The sequence below is a fragment of the Chelonia mydas genome, chromosome 4 (assembly GCF_015237465.2).
Source record: "Chelonia mydas isolate rCheMyd1 chromosome 4, rCheMyd1.pri.v2, whole genome shotgun sequence".
NCBI lineage: Eukaryota > Metazoa > Chordata > Testudines > Cheloniidae > Chelonia > Chelonia mydas.
This window is the reverse complement of record NC_057852.1, coordinates 59,831,755-59,844,274: the sequence shown is the minus strand read 5'-3', so window position 1 is coordinate 59,844,274 and position 12,520 is coordinate 59,831,755. Positions and strand designations below refer to the sequence as shown.

The 12,520-nt window shown below is 39.8% G+C and overlaps 1 protein-coding gene across 10 annotated transcripts in view; it reads right to left on the bottom strand.

The window, feature by feature from the left end:
- Positions 1 to 12,520, bottom strand: part of ARFIP1 (ADP ribosylation factor interacting protein 1) — an 85,547-nt gene that overhangs the window by 56,082 nt on the left and 16,945 nt on the right. For 9 of the 10 annotated variants that reach the window (XM_043545829.1, XM_043545830.1, XM_043545833.1 and 6 more), the window contains one exon: positions 10,253 to 10,354. In XM_043545829.1, coding sequence (XP_043401764.1) covers positions 10,253 to 10,354 — 102 coding nt within the window. Of the gene's footprint in view, positions 1 to 10,252; positions 10,361 to 12,520 lie in introns of those variants that run through there. The other variant, XM_027833428.2, reaches the window with a different exon arrangement.

The window sequence follows — 12,520 nt, the reverse complement described above, 5'->3', positions numbered from 1 at the left end:
GAACAGACGGAGGACGCCCCACTGATCCAGGTACATCCTGAGAGCAGAGGAGAGGAGCGGAGAGTGGCCCAGGGACAGCTGACCTCAGTCTGGCTGTAGCTCTGCCTGAGGCCTGGTCGGCATGTTGCGGCTGGAATCCCCGCTGACTCTGTGACGGACCACTCTGCCACAGTTGGGCCCTGGGTCGGGGGTCTGGTGAAGTGGGGTGGGCCTGGACCCCACCTGTCACCCCACCCCGGGGGAGGCAGCCTCCCCTCGCCAGGTCCAGTGGCCTGCATTCGTCTGTTGTCTGCTGGAGCTAGGACACCCAACCACTGGGTTTGCTCTGCTTCTGCAACTACAGCCCAGAGCTAATTGACTACGGGGTTTGCTCTGTCCCTACATCAAGGACACAGAGCTAAGCGACAGCTGAGATTGCTCTAGCTCCTGCCAAAGGGACCCCAGGCCATAGCCTACAGTATTTGCTTAAAGAGCCCAGGGGCTATAGACTGTTTGCTGTGCAGCCCCTGCCTCAGGGCCAGGGCATACAGACTCCTGGGAGAACCTATTTCTGCCCACAGGCTGGAACTAATTGCCTATCTGGGGTTCGGCCCCATTAGGCCAGTCGGTACATTAACACCCAACTTGCTAATTTCCCTAATACTAGGCAGAGATCCCGACAGCATAGTGAGGCAGTGTGACCTCCCTCCGAGCCAGAGGGGGAGGGACAACCACCACCCAACTACACCCAGCTCATGAAATACTGCAGGACAGCCACGTTGTGTTCGGAACGCTCATCACCAGACTGGTCAACAGTTCAGGATCCATGCTGTCAGGCAGAGATGGTGGGTGCACAGTTTACAAGGACTGTCGGAAAATGGCACGAACCAAGTTCGAAGCCCATGAAATGATGGGATGGAAAGAACCACATTATGGAACGGAAAGCTCGCCTCCATGATGCACCATGATCCGTTCCCAGAGCTCCCAATGGCAGAGGGTGGTGTTTTGCACAGTGGGATAGCTACCCATAATGCAATGCTCTCTGTAGATGCAAGAGCAAGGACTATGGATGCACTCTGCTGACACAAGAAGTATTGTGTGGACATACACAACCAACGTAATTAAAGCAGCTTATGATCGTAGACATAAGTTAAGTACTTCTTTGGGAGGAAAGTGGAATAAAAAAAAAAAAAAAAAAAAAACAGCCCACTTATGCAACCCATTCATAAGAATTTAGGGAATTTAACTGGGAAAGACTATACATTGTTATCTCCTGAAGGATGAATCAGTCCTAACGAATAAAGCAACAATTAGTGCAGATTCAAATTACCTTCTGGTAAATTTTTCAAAAGCATTGAATTGACTTAGGAGCCTAAATCCAATTGTTAAAAGTCATTTAGGAATTTAAGTTCCACTGACTTTCAATGAGACAAAACATTGGCTCTGTCTGTTCATCATGTCCCATCTATTCCTCACTCTTAAGATACTTGCCATGAATGGTCACTTTTGCCTGGACTAACACGGCCTCCCAGTTCTCAATCCCCAGCCTCACCAAGTATGTTCAAAATACTAATTGTGAAGTCATCTTCCCCCCATTGCAACCACATTACCCACACTTCCCTTTGAATCCATCCATTGCTTTCCTGCATTACTACCATTCTAAGGTCACCTCTTAAGCTAAAAAGCCCCACTATCTTGCCCGCAGCTACATTAGTGTAGAGGAAAACCAAAACACAAACTTTAATTCGCTTTGCTTACTACTTGTATCTCCTTTGCTTTCTCCTGGCCTCATGCCTTAAATCATTTTACTCTTCACTTGGATGACTTCTTTTCCTCCTCCACAAAGCAGTTTCTGTCTTCTCCACATCTCACCTTACAATCTGAACAATTTCTCCTCCAGTCTTATTGATAATGTCCATGCCCTTCCTCTTTTAAACTGCATGAAATAAGCCACCTAGCAGCAGAAAAAAAAATCCACAAGTTTCTAAGGTTTGTTTTTATTATAGGAAGCAAAAAATGGCTTTTCCAATTGAGACATTTTCATAAAATTGAATGTAATTGCCCAAACTGGAATTTGGCCAGGCCAGAGAGAACACACCTAAACTTAATACAGGTGAACTGGAATTTTACAGGTGATCAGGGCTTTGATTTCCAACTCATCTAAAATAGAGCACCACAAGAAGCACACCACAGTGTTCTCTACCACCAGGCTGGAACACTAACTCAATATTGACTCAGAAGGCATAAGCACTTCCTAAAGCACCTGAGTTTCCTTTTGTTAGTCTCCCATACAAGTGCTCTGACCTTGCATGACTTATGGGATCTAACAAGATTACAGCCCAAGGTGTTAGGAGTGCAGGTGCAGTGAGTAACAGATCTTAAAGATACTCTTTATTATGGTAATAGCACATATTGAAGATTCACAATGAAGCTCAAGTTTCCCACACTGCCAGATATCCTTTGCTATTGGCAGCATATAAAGATGCTTAGAAGAGTGCTTGTGCTCTGGGAGAGGGCAAAAAGAGACAGGAGGAAAGAGCCTGTCCTGGGAGACAGAGGAAACAACAACAACAAAAGATATACAAAGGAATTTCAGAATGCAATGCATACATCAGATTTCGTATTTTCACAAAGCATTTCAAACATATGAATGCAAGTTTGTAAGATAACAGTATTTGGGCTCAATGGTAGCCTAACTATGACAATTTTAGAACTTTACCTCATTTTAATTCATTCTTCAGAAACTCTCTTTTGGCCAAACACGTCATGTTTTCAGATTACAAAGAATAATGCGCTTTTCCCCATCTCAGGGTCTGGTTTGTTAAAGTATTCTCTCCTACATTAAAAAAACTGAAAGCAAGTATTTTAATGACAAATGTAATTTTTCCTCACACTATTCATGTTGTAAAGATTGTTAACTACAGGACCAACAAGTTAAAAACTTGCAATCTGCCGGGTTTCCTCCAGCAAACAATAATAAAGGGGCTGTGCCAATTAGTCATCCCATTAACACTGCCGTTAATAATGGACTTTAAAGATGCAGACACTAACAAAACCAGTATGCTTAAGCATGCTTCAAACTCTTGCTGCCAAAATGAGTCCCAGTACTATTCAGATAGTTTTGCCTCAACCATACTACGTCATAACATAAAAACAAACTTTTGGCCCAATACAGCTCAAGGCTACAGCCCAGTTCAGTCACTTTAAAGTTTACGCCTATCACAGTAGCTGGACAAACCAAGTTAGAATTTCAGTCATAACTGTACTTAAGTAGGTTTCAGAGTAGCAGACGTGTTAGTCTGTATCCGCAAAAAGAACAGGGAGTACTTGTGGCACCTTAGAGACTAACAAATTTATTAGAGCATAAGCTTTCGTGGGCTACAGCCCACTTCATCGGATGAGCCAAGCTCTAGGATACAACCACATTTGCTCCAGTCCTTCAGACAGAGACAAACACCTACAAGATCTCTGTCAAGCATTCTTAAAACTACAATACCCACCTGCTGAAGTGAAAGAACAGATTGACAGAGCCAGAAGAGTACCCAGAAGTCACCTACTACAGGACAGGCCCAACAAAGAAAATAACAGAACGCCACTAGCTGTCACCTTCAGCCCCCAACTGAAACCTCTCCAGCACATCAAAGATTTTACAACCTATCCTGAAAAATGATCCCTCACAGATCTTGGGAAACAGACCAGTCCTCGCCTACAGACAGCCCACCAACATGAAGCAAATACTCACCAACAACCATACAACAAAAACACTAACCTATCCTTGCAACAAAGCCCAATGCCAACTCTGTCCACATATTTATTCAAGTGACACCATCATCAGACCTAATCACATTAGCCATGCCATCAGGGGCTCGTTCACCTGCACATCTACCAATGTGATACATGCCATCAGGTGCTAGCAATGCCCCTCTGCCATGTACATTGGCCAAACTGGACAGTCTCTACGCAAAAGAATAAATGGACACAAATCTGACATCAGGAATCATAACATTCAAAAACCGGTAGGAGAACACTTCAACCTCTCTGGCCACTCAGTAAAAGATTTAAGGGTGGCAATTTTGAAACAGAAAAGCTTCAAAAACAGACTCCAACGAGAAACTGCTGAGCTTGAATTAATATGCAAACTAGATACCATTAACTTGGGTTTGAATAGAGACTGGGGATGGCTGGGTCATTACACATATTGAATCTATTTCCTTAAGTTAAGTATCCTCACACCTTCTTGTCAACTGTCTAAATGGGCCATCTTGATTATCACTACAAAAGTTTTTTTTCTCCTGCTGATAATAGCTCATCTTAACTAATTAGCCTCTCACAGTTTGTATGGTAACTTCCAACTTATCTGTTTTTGTGTGTATGTATATCTCTGTACCTTACTATCTGTTCCATTCTATGCATCCGATGAAGTGGGCTGTAGCCCACGAAAGCTTATGCTCTAATAAATTTGTTAGTCTCTAAGGTGCCACAAGTACTCCTGTTCTTTTTGTACTTAAGTAGTTCTTGATAGTGCACATGACAAGTGAGAATACAGCAGCTCTTTTATGGAAAATTTTAATTAAGCGAACAGTGTTTTTAATTATTACTTTGGATTTTGCTACAGAACAATCTGTTTACTGGAGGTGATGCAAATAGTAAATAGTGCTGATTAACATGTTACCAAATATTTTTTAAAAAATCAAGTACATTTGGTAACTCCTGTTTTATTTAATAGTATATTCCTGCATGATGCTGTATGCAAGTACTGTAAGTGCATTTTAGTGCAAAAATTAAATAACCATACAGCCATTTTCCAAGTGCTCAGAAACAAAAAAAAATACACACACACACAGATGTGTATTGCAAAATCGTATATTGCATTTGCTTGTACATGCATATAAATGGATTTATGCAACACTTCTATGTTCAGGAGCAGAGCAGAGCATCAAGTTGGTCTCAAATGTTACTTTGCTGCTAAGGGGTATATTCCCAGAGCAAGAGTTTGTGTATGTTACATTAGCACTGAACAAGACTTGCACATCTAGATCTCTGTGCATATAGATGAGAACAAATACGTCTAAAGCTGCTGAAATATCTGCAGCAAAGTTATTACATTCACAAAATGTAAATGAAAATATGGGTCGAGTCAAGCATGGGGGTAGGATTGCCAACTTTCTAATCACAGAAAACAGAACACCCTTGCCCCATCCACCTCCCTTCCTCCATCGCTCACTTTCACTGGGCTGGGGCAGGGAATTGGGGTGCAGGAGGGGGTGAGGGCTCCAGCTGGAGGTTGGACCAGGGATGAGGGGCTTGGGGTGTAGGAGGGGGCTCCGAACTGAAGCAGGGGGTTTGGGTCTGGAATGGGGTCTGGGCTCTGGGTTGGGGGTGTGGGCTCCAGGGTAGGGCCAGAAATTAGGGGTTCAGTGTGTGGGAGGGAGCTCCAGGCTGGGGTGTGGCCAGGGATGAGGGGTTTGGGGTCCAGGAAGGGGCTTATAGCTGGGGTAGGGGGTTGAGGCATGGGAAGGTGTTGGAGCACAGGCTAAAGACGGCATTTACCTCAGGTGGCTCCCGGAAGTGGCCAGCATGTCCCTCCGGCTCCTAGATGAAGGGGCAGCCACGGGGCTCTGCATGCTGCATAGGAGCCGGAGGGACATGCCGGCCGCTGCCGGGAGCTGTATGGAGCCTGGCAGGGAGCTTGCCAGCCCCACTGCACCAACAGTGCCACCAACTAGATTTTTAACAGTCCAGTCAGTGGTGCTGACTGGAGCTGCCAGGATCCTTTTTCGATCGGAACATCTGGCAACCCTACGTGGGGCCCCCAGATCCCTGAGTGGGGCACTTTCACAAGTTTAAAAAAGCAAAAAATATACTAAAATGATTCTCAACTGAATCCAACATATTTAAAATAAAAAAAGACTTTCTTGAAATTTAGTCTATTTACTGATTGTAATCACCTCCACCACCCTCTTTTATTTATGAAGTATTACTATAATTGTATAACTGAAGTAACAAATATTTCTTCCCCCAATCTTAGGTGAACTCCTTTAATCATTGCTGTGCTGGCTCTGCCTATAAACTAATACTCGCAGCAAAGCGGAAGAAATTTCAGAGCAGTAACTAACACATATATATAGTTTTACATTAAACGCAGAAATAATGACCAAAATTACAGGAGAAAAGGAAAAAGCAAAAGAGGATCATTAAAAGTAACAAAGATTAAGCAAGACAAATAATACTTCAAAATCAGTATTGCTATGCCTTTGTTTCTTTTTTTTTTTTTTTTTTTTTTTTTTTTTTTTTGGGAGACTGACAATAGTAAACAGATCCAGAAAGCTACCCCAAAGGAAACAACCTGTGAGCTTTTAATCTTTTTGCAATAATTCTGATTATCACACATTCTAAGTTAAGAGGGCGTCTCAGATGTGAGTGTAAAATTGTGCTACACAAAGTTTCTCGATCACCATTTGCTTAAACCTACTGGTTTACAGTAAGTATTTTAAGAACATTTCCTTACTGCAGATGGAAGACATTCAGCTCTCGTCTTCAGGCTGCAGAAAACTGATATTATATGCACACTATGCTCTGAGGATTGCTTGTATTTTCTACTTTCTAGGTTACTAAAAAAGCAAGTAACTTCTGAAAGTCAGTGAACAAAAAAAACTAGCTGTTGCAACTTTTCATATGTAACCATGAACTAAAGCTACTATACACAGTTATACACAATTTCAATTTTCTGTAGTTAGAATTCTATTATTTAGCCAGCCACTATGATGCAAAAAAATCCACTTATTTTGCCTGAACAGTGAATTTAGAAGAGAACACACAGATTCTCTGAACACAGTACATTAGCATGTATTAAATTTTAAATATTTTAAAATGTTTAATAAAACATCCTTGAAGGTTCTCAAATACCATTCTTACTCTAAATCTGATTTTAAGTTAAAAACAAATTTCCTCTTAATCTTTGCACAGTCATGCATAAGTTATAAGAATTGGAACAGTTGCACAGGTTTAAAACACGACAAGTTTTCAGACTACTGTTTTTAGCCTGCACACAGTAAATTCAACAATTTTGGTTAAAAAACACAAAAAATTGTTTTTATATTATCTGCCTGTATTGTATATTAGTCAGCACCCAGAATACTGCTGATATTTTGTTTGGGCAACAGTAGATGTATACCCTTTGAATGTAGGTGTAAAATACCATGCTTAGAAAGTAAGCAGCTCCACTTGGCACCTGGCTAGCTGAAAGCCCACAGAGTTTTGTATTTTTAAGACAAGCATAAGTCATTTGCTTTATGAACCACATAGCAAAATAAAATCAGAATTCTTACTCAGTGTGGCTTTAACCTGAAAAGCAACTATGTAAAAGTGGCACCATGTTAGCATGCTCTCTGTGAGCATTCAAAGCCACATCCGCTTCAGTACTTACTTAACTAACTAAAGAAAGTTTCTGCTTCCTTTTACTTATTAGCCCTGCAAAGTCAAAGATACAGCAAAGTACGTTAGAAGTGTTAGCCTTGCTCCAACTGTGGGACCTTTAGCATCAATACTCTATGACCGTAAAAGAACTCAAGTAGACTTTGCAGATCTAGTAGTTAGAGAGTAAATATCTGAAAATCACTAAGTTTAAAAAAACAAAACAAAAACCCAACAACCCTCAAACATCACTTTCTAGTCTTACATTTATTTGGTCTATTTTAACATTTACCATACAGTCTAGGTTTGCTACCACAATACTAACCAACCAAGGACTGATGAAATTCCTTATAAAGCCAAATAAATTAATTCCTTAACAGAATACAAGCCCAATGCTTCTTCCTATTGCATAAGGCCCAAGTTCACTGCCACCGCAGAACTCTAAGTTCTGTTCTAGTTGTCCTAAACAGTCACAACTACCTTTTAGGATACCGTTATTTGTAATTTTTCTTCTTATTTATTACACATATCCTGACTCTGGGAGCCCTCTTGAAGTTCTCATTTGACAGCACAGATTTAAAGTCATTGAAGTATCTTTTCCCCCATAACGTGTATTAACAGCATAGTCATGGAAACTCAAAAGGACACACACCCAGGGTGACTAGAAAAATATACCTATGACTGGGGATAAGAGCAGTAGTAGCTTTATATCTTTATTATTGGACACCATACTGTGTTCCATCCCCATGAAGTTCCATTCCTCTTGTCAGCCAGTCACTATACCTACCTGATGACCACAAATGCCGATTGTGTTATTCCCTGAAAACAATTCTTCCAGCCAACAAAAAAAAAATCAGTCTCTTCCTCACTCAAGAATCCAGTAGGGGATCTACTAATTTTTAGGTCCTGCCCAGTATTTTTTTTTTTTTAAATAAAAACACACACAAAAAATATCCCCAGTTCAGTGTTGTATGGGTCTAATTCTAATTCATGTTCTACTGGAAGATGTCCCTTAGCTCTAGGCTATGAGGGTAAACAAAAATTTAGAGCAGGAACCAGCCTTTGTTTTTACAGTCTGAAAATCTAAGTGCCCAATCTCCATGGCTTATACCACAGCAGCCCCTGCTGGTCAGTCAAGGAACAAATTATTAGCTATCAATTAAGTGTCTGGGGGGAAAAAAGCACGGGTGTTGAAAGAATGAAAACTATTGATACCATACAACGATAGGTATATTTCATACAGATATGTGGCACGAAAACGTCAGTTACCCAAATGAACAGAACTATTACACTCCTCTGCCTTTTGCAACACTACTTGATGCAGTTGCACACAGAAGCCAAGGTGCAGTTACATGTAATTTTAAATGTGCCACCTCTTATTTTAAGCTTTTTGAAGTGGCCTGCTTTGTAGCAAGTAAAACTTAAGAAGCAGCTAGTTGTGTAAACTAGCTGCCTGTAAAGTATTTGCATAGCCCCACAAGTACCCAATTTAAAAATACATGTTTTGAAATTTTAATGAATAAAAACTTGGGGCCAAAAACCTAATGTAGCCTCTATTTTTTTTTTTTAAGAGAAATTTTATTACGAAAGATTTACATGCTGGACTATGAGCTATATGGTACATTACTAGTGGCAGAGTTTTGTCAATGTACAATAGTGAAAGCGTAAAGTAATTTCAGTACAAACTTACTCCAGTTTGTGAGTCTGCTTGATTTTATCTACTTTAATCATAGCATTAATGGAAAAACTTGTTAAAAAGCTGCCAAAAGACTGCCAAGATCACTGACATTCCCTTACCTCCTCCAATAGAAATTTCATCTGCAGAGAAATAAAATGCGAGGTACTGCTTGTTGAAAACTAACTTTTTGCCATATAAAATTAAGTTTACAACTAGGATAGAAGTGTACAAAAAAACCAAAAACAAATATAGAAGGCAACCTGAGGCACCAGAAAACATTCGTCTAATTTCAACTCATAACCCCAGCAGTAATTGTCGTTGGAATTTGGGTGAATTTACACACAGAAATAATACAAATCTGTAAGTACTTACATTTTCTTAAGTCTCTACTAGAAACACTTAAAAGTACTAACATATTTATAGATGTATCTTAACTTAATGCTTAAGGGTGAACAAGACAACCTAGTAGTCCAAAAGGCTATCCAAACCAACTTTGGTAAGCTCAAATTTATATTTTTGTCTGTTTGATAAACTACTAGAATGCCTTTCCATCGCATTTCTTTGAACAAATACAAGCCTGCAGACATCTTTACGTAGCACAGTGATACTCAGACTGAGGCTTGCAAGTGGCTCTTTAATGTGTCTCCTGCAGCTCTTTGCAGCACATGATATTAAAAACACTGTGTGATTTAATTCACCAGTCTACGTTATTAACCTATCAGGATGCTTTTACTACATTATTAACCCATTGTAGTTGATAAAATAATAATACTTGGCCAGTCATTTTGCTGCAAGAATAACAGATATATAAAAACTAAGTATTTCCCCCGTCATACTGTTTAAATATGACTACATATTATGAAAGTAAATTAAATAATGAATTCACACTATTGTGGCTCTTTGGGAAATGCTGATCGCTAATTTGGCTCCTGAACCACTGAGGGCTGAGTAGCACTGATGTAGCAGTTTATAGTTGGGGAGAAGGTTAGACTACAAGGAAAGGAATAGGTTCACCTCTGACATGATAAAATATTAACCAATCTAGCCTTCTGTAAGCTCTAGGGAATCAACCCTGGCCAGATTCTGTTTATTACATATTACCTTGTAACCTCAGCATTTCATTAACTAGATTTCTGATAGTGATTTAGTGGTAATTAACAAGACTGAAGAAATTCTTTTTACCCTGTTAAAATTGCATTCACGTGAATCTTCAAGCTCTCCATTACTGGTCACAGGAATTTCTGCTGCTGAATTTTTGGGAGACTCTTGAGCCATTGCAAACTCCTACAGCATAAAAAGAAACAGGTTAGTATTTGCCAATACACCAGAGTGACTTGCATATTATAAAAGTGATAGACAGAATATTTAACAATTGATTTTACATACCAGCTACTGTTACACAATGGGAATCTAATTCTAACATTTCATTGATACTGAATGAATTCAGATTTAGTGTATTTTAAAATCACACAAAAACAAAGTCCCTGTGTGATGCACAACTTGCAAAAAATTATCCAACACAGTGCCATGATTTAAGACAACAGAAAAGTTAGGACCAGACCCACATCACAGCGTTGGGTAATTAAAGAATGTCATTCAGTTCATCTATATATCCAGATCAGAATCTGAGAGGTAGAATTAAATTCAGAAGGCCCTAAAGAAATAAACTTTTTGTACTTGTAAATGTGTGCACCCAGAGACAGATGGTACATACAACATCCATCATATCTCACAAATTCCAGAATACTTAACAATGAAATGAGCCAAGCTTGAAAAACCCCACTCATCATGGCAAGCAGCAAGTGCTTCCTTGTGAGGGAAGCGGCTTTAATCATCAATTGCTGAAGAATTTAAGCTCTCATTTTTAAAAAAGTTACGATTCTAGCCTTTCTGTTGCAATGTGGAACAAATTATACCAATGCAGCGCTGTCTTCTGGACCAAACAACTATAGTGTTTCTGTTGCTGTTCATGGCTCTGCCAGAAGCAGCAGAGTCAAATCAACAATCAATAAGTCTGCTACCCAGAAAGAATCACTTCAGCTTCCCACTTCTGCAGCTTGGTAAAACAGTAAGCAACACCAGACAGTTACTGGAGCCATTTATGTGGGAGTAAGACCCAAAGGAAAGAGGCTGAGGAAGGAGCAGATTATTGAGTTCATGTTTTCCCACTCCCACCACAGCAGTTAGTTAAACAATCATGAAGAGAAGAGACAAAAAGCATCTTATTTGTTCCAATAGCTGGGGAAGGAAGACTACAATTTTAGACAACAAATTAAGCCTTCAAATAGGGTTAAAGACCAGCATCTCTCCTGCCCCCACACAGAAAATTTAGTGTAGTACAAAGATTTATTGACACTTGCTTGGGATGTCCTGCATAATTCATACTGATAAAGTTTGCTATCATACATATTTTGCCCTCTTCCACCATTGTTTCAATTGTGTGGCTGACATAAAGTAAGTCTGGTTCAACAAGGAATGCTTCATTTACAACTTGAGACTCTCCCGAGACTCTGATAACCATTGATCCATTTTTTAACCAAGCACTGAATGTGCATGTGTCTGAAGCATGGATTTTAATCCATGTGTTTCTCCATCACCAAATGATTTTGAAAAGCAAATAAACGTTACATAAATTACACCTGCATGCCTAAAAAAAGAAGAAAATCATTGACTATAGTAACGATTTTTCACTCCACTCAGTCTTTTAAAGAAAAGATCATAATTTCATCCAACTGCAAAGTAAAACAGTGAAATATGAAAGAGTAAAATGAGGGACCTGGGAATAAATCTTTAGCTTCCTGTGGGGATCAGTTGCATGAGCCACAAAGCAAGAATGTTAGCCATTGAGGTAAATTAAGCCATTAAGATAAAGTAAAAATTGCACAATCCCTGATTTAGAGGGTATAACCAAGATGTTTAGGTATCACAGAAATAGGCACCTACATAGTGTTAGTAGAACAAGTCCTTTTCTATGGAAATTATATTGTACTAGAGACCTTAGGTCCTGGGATTTAAGTAGATTTATTTCAGCTCTTTGAAAATCTATCAAAACACTGAAAATATTTACTGTCACAGATGCAGTATCCTGCACTGTCCCAACTTTGCGTCAGAAATCTGAAGCAGAAGGGTATAGGAATGCTATGGAGATACTAAGATACCATGTATGACAGCCACCTCAGAAATACTTAAAATAGACTCTGCATTTTCAGCCTTTAGGGGGAGTTTGAGAGGAAAATAAAAATACTGAGCAATTCAAACTGCATCCTCTTATTAACGCTCAACGCAGCGAGGCCTTCTTTGCAAGGGTCACCTGAATTCCCTCTCAAACTCCCCCCAAAGGCTGAAAATGCAGAGTCCTCTCTCTTGGAAATCTTCACGTTTTCCTGAAATGGATCAAGCATTGTCCAAACAAACCTTCCAGTTTTACAATACAGTGTATAGAGATTAGTC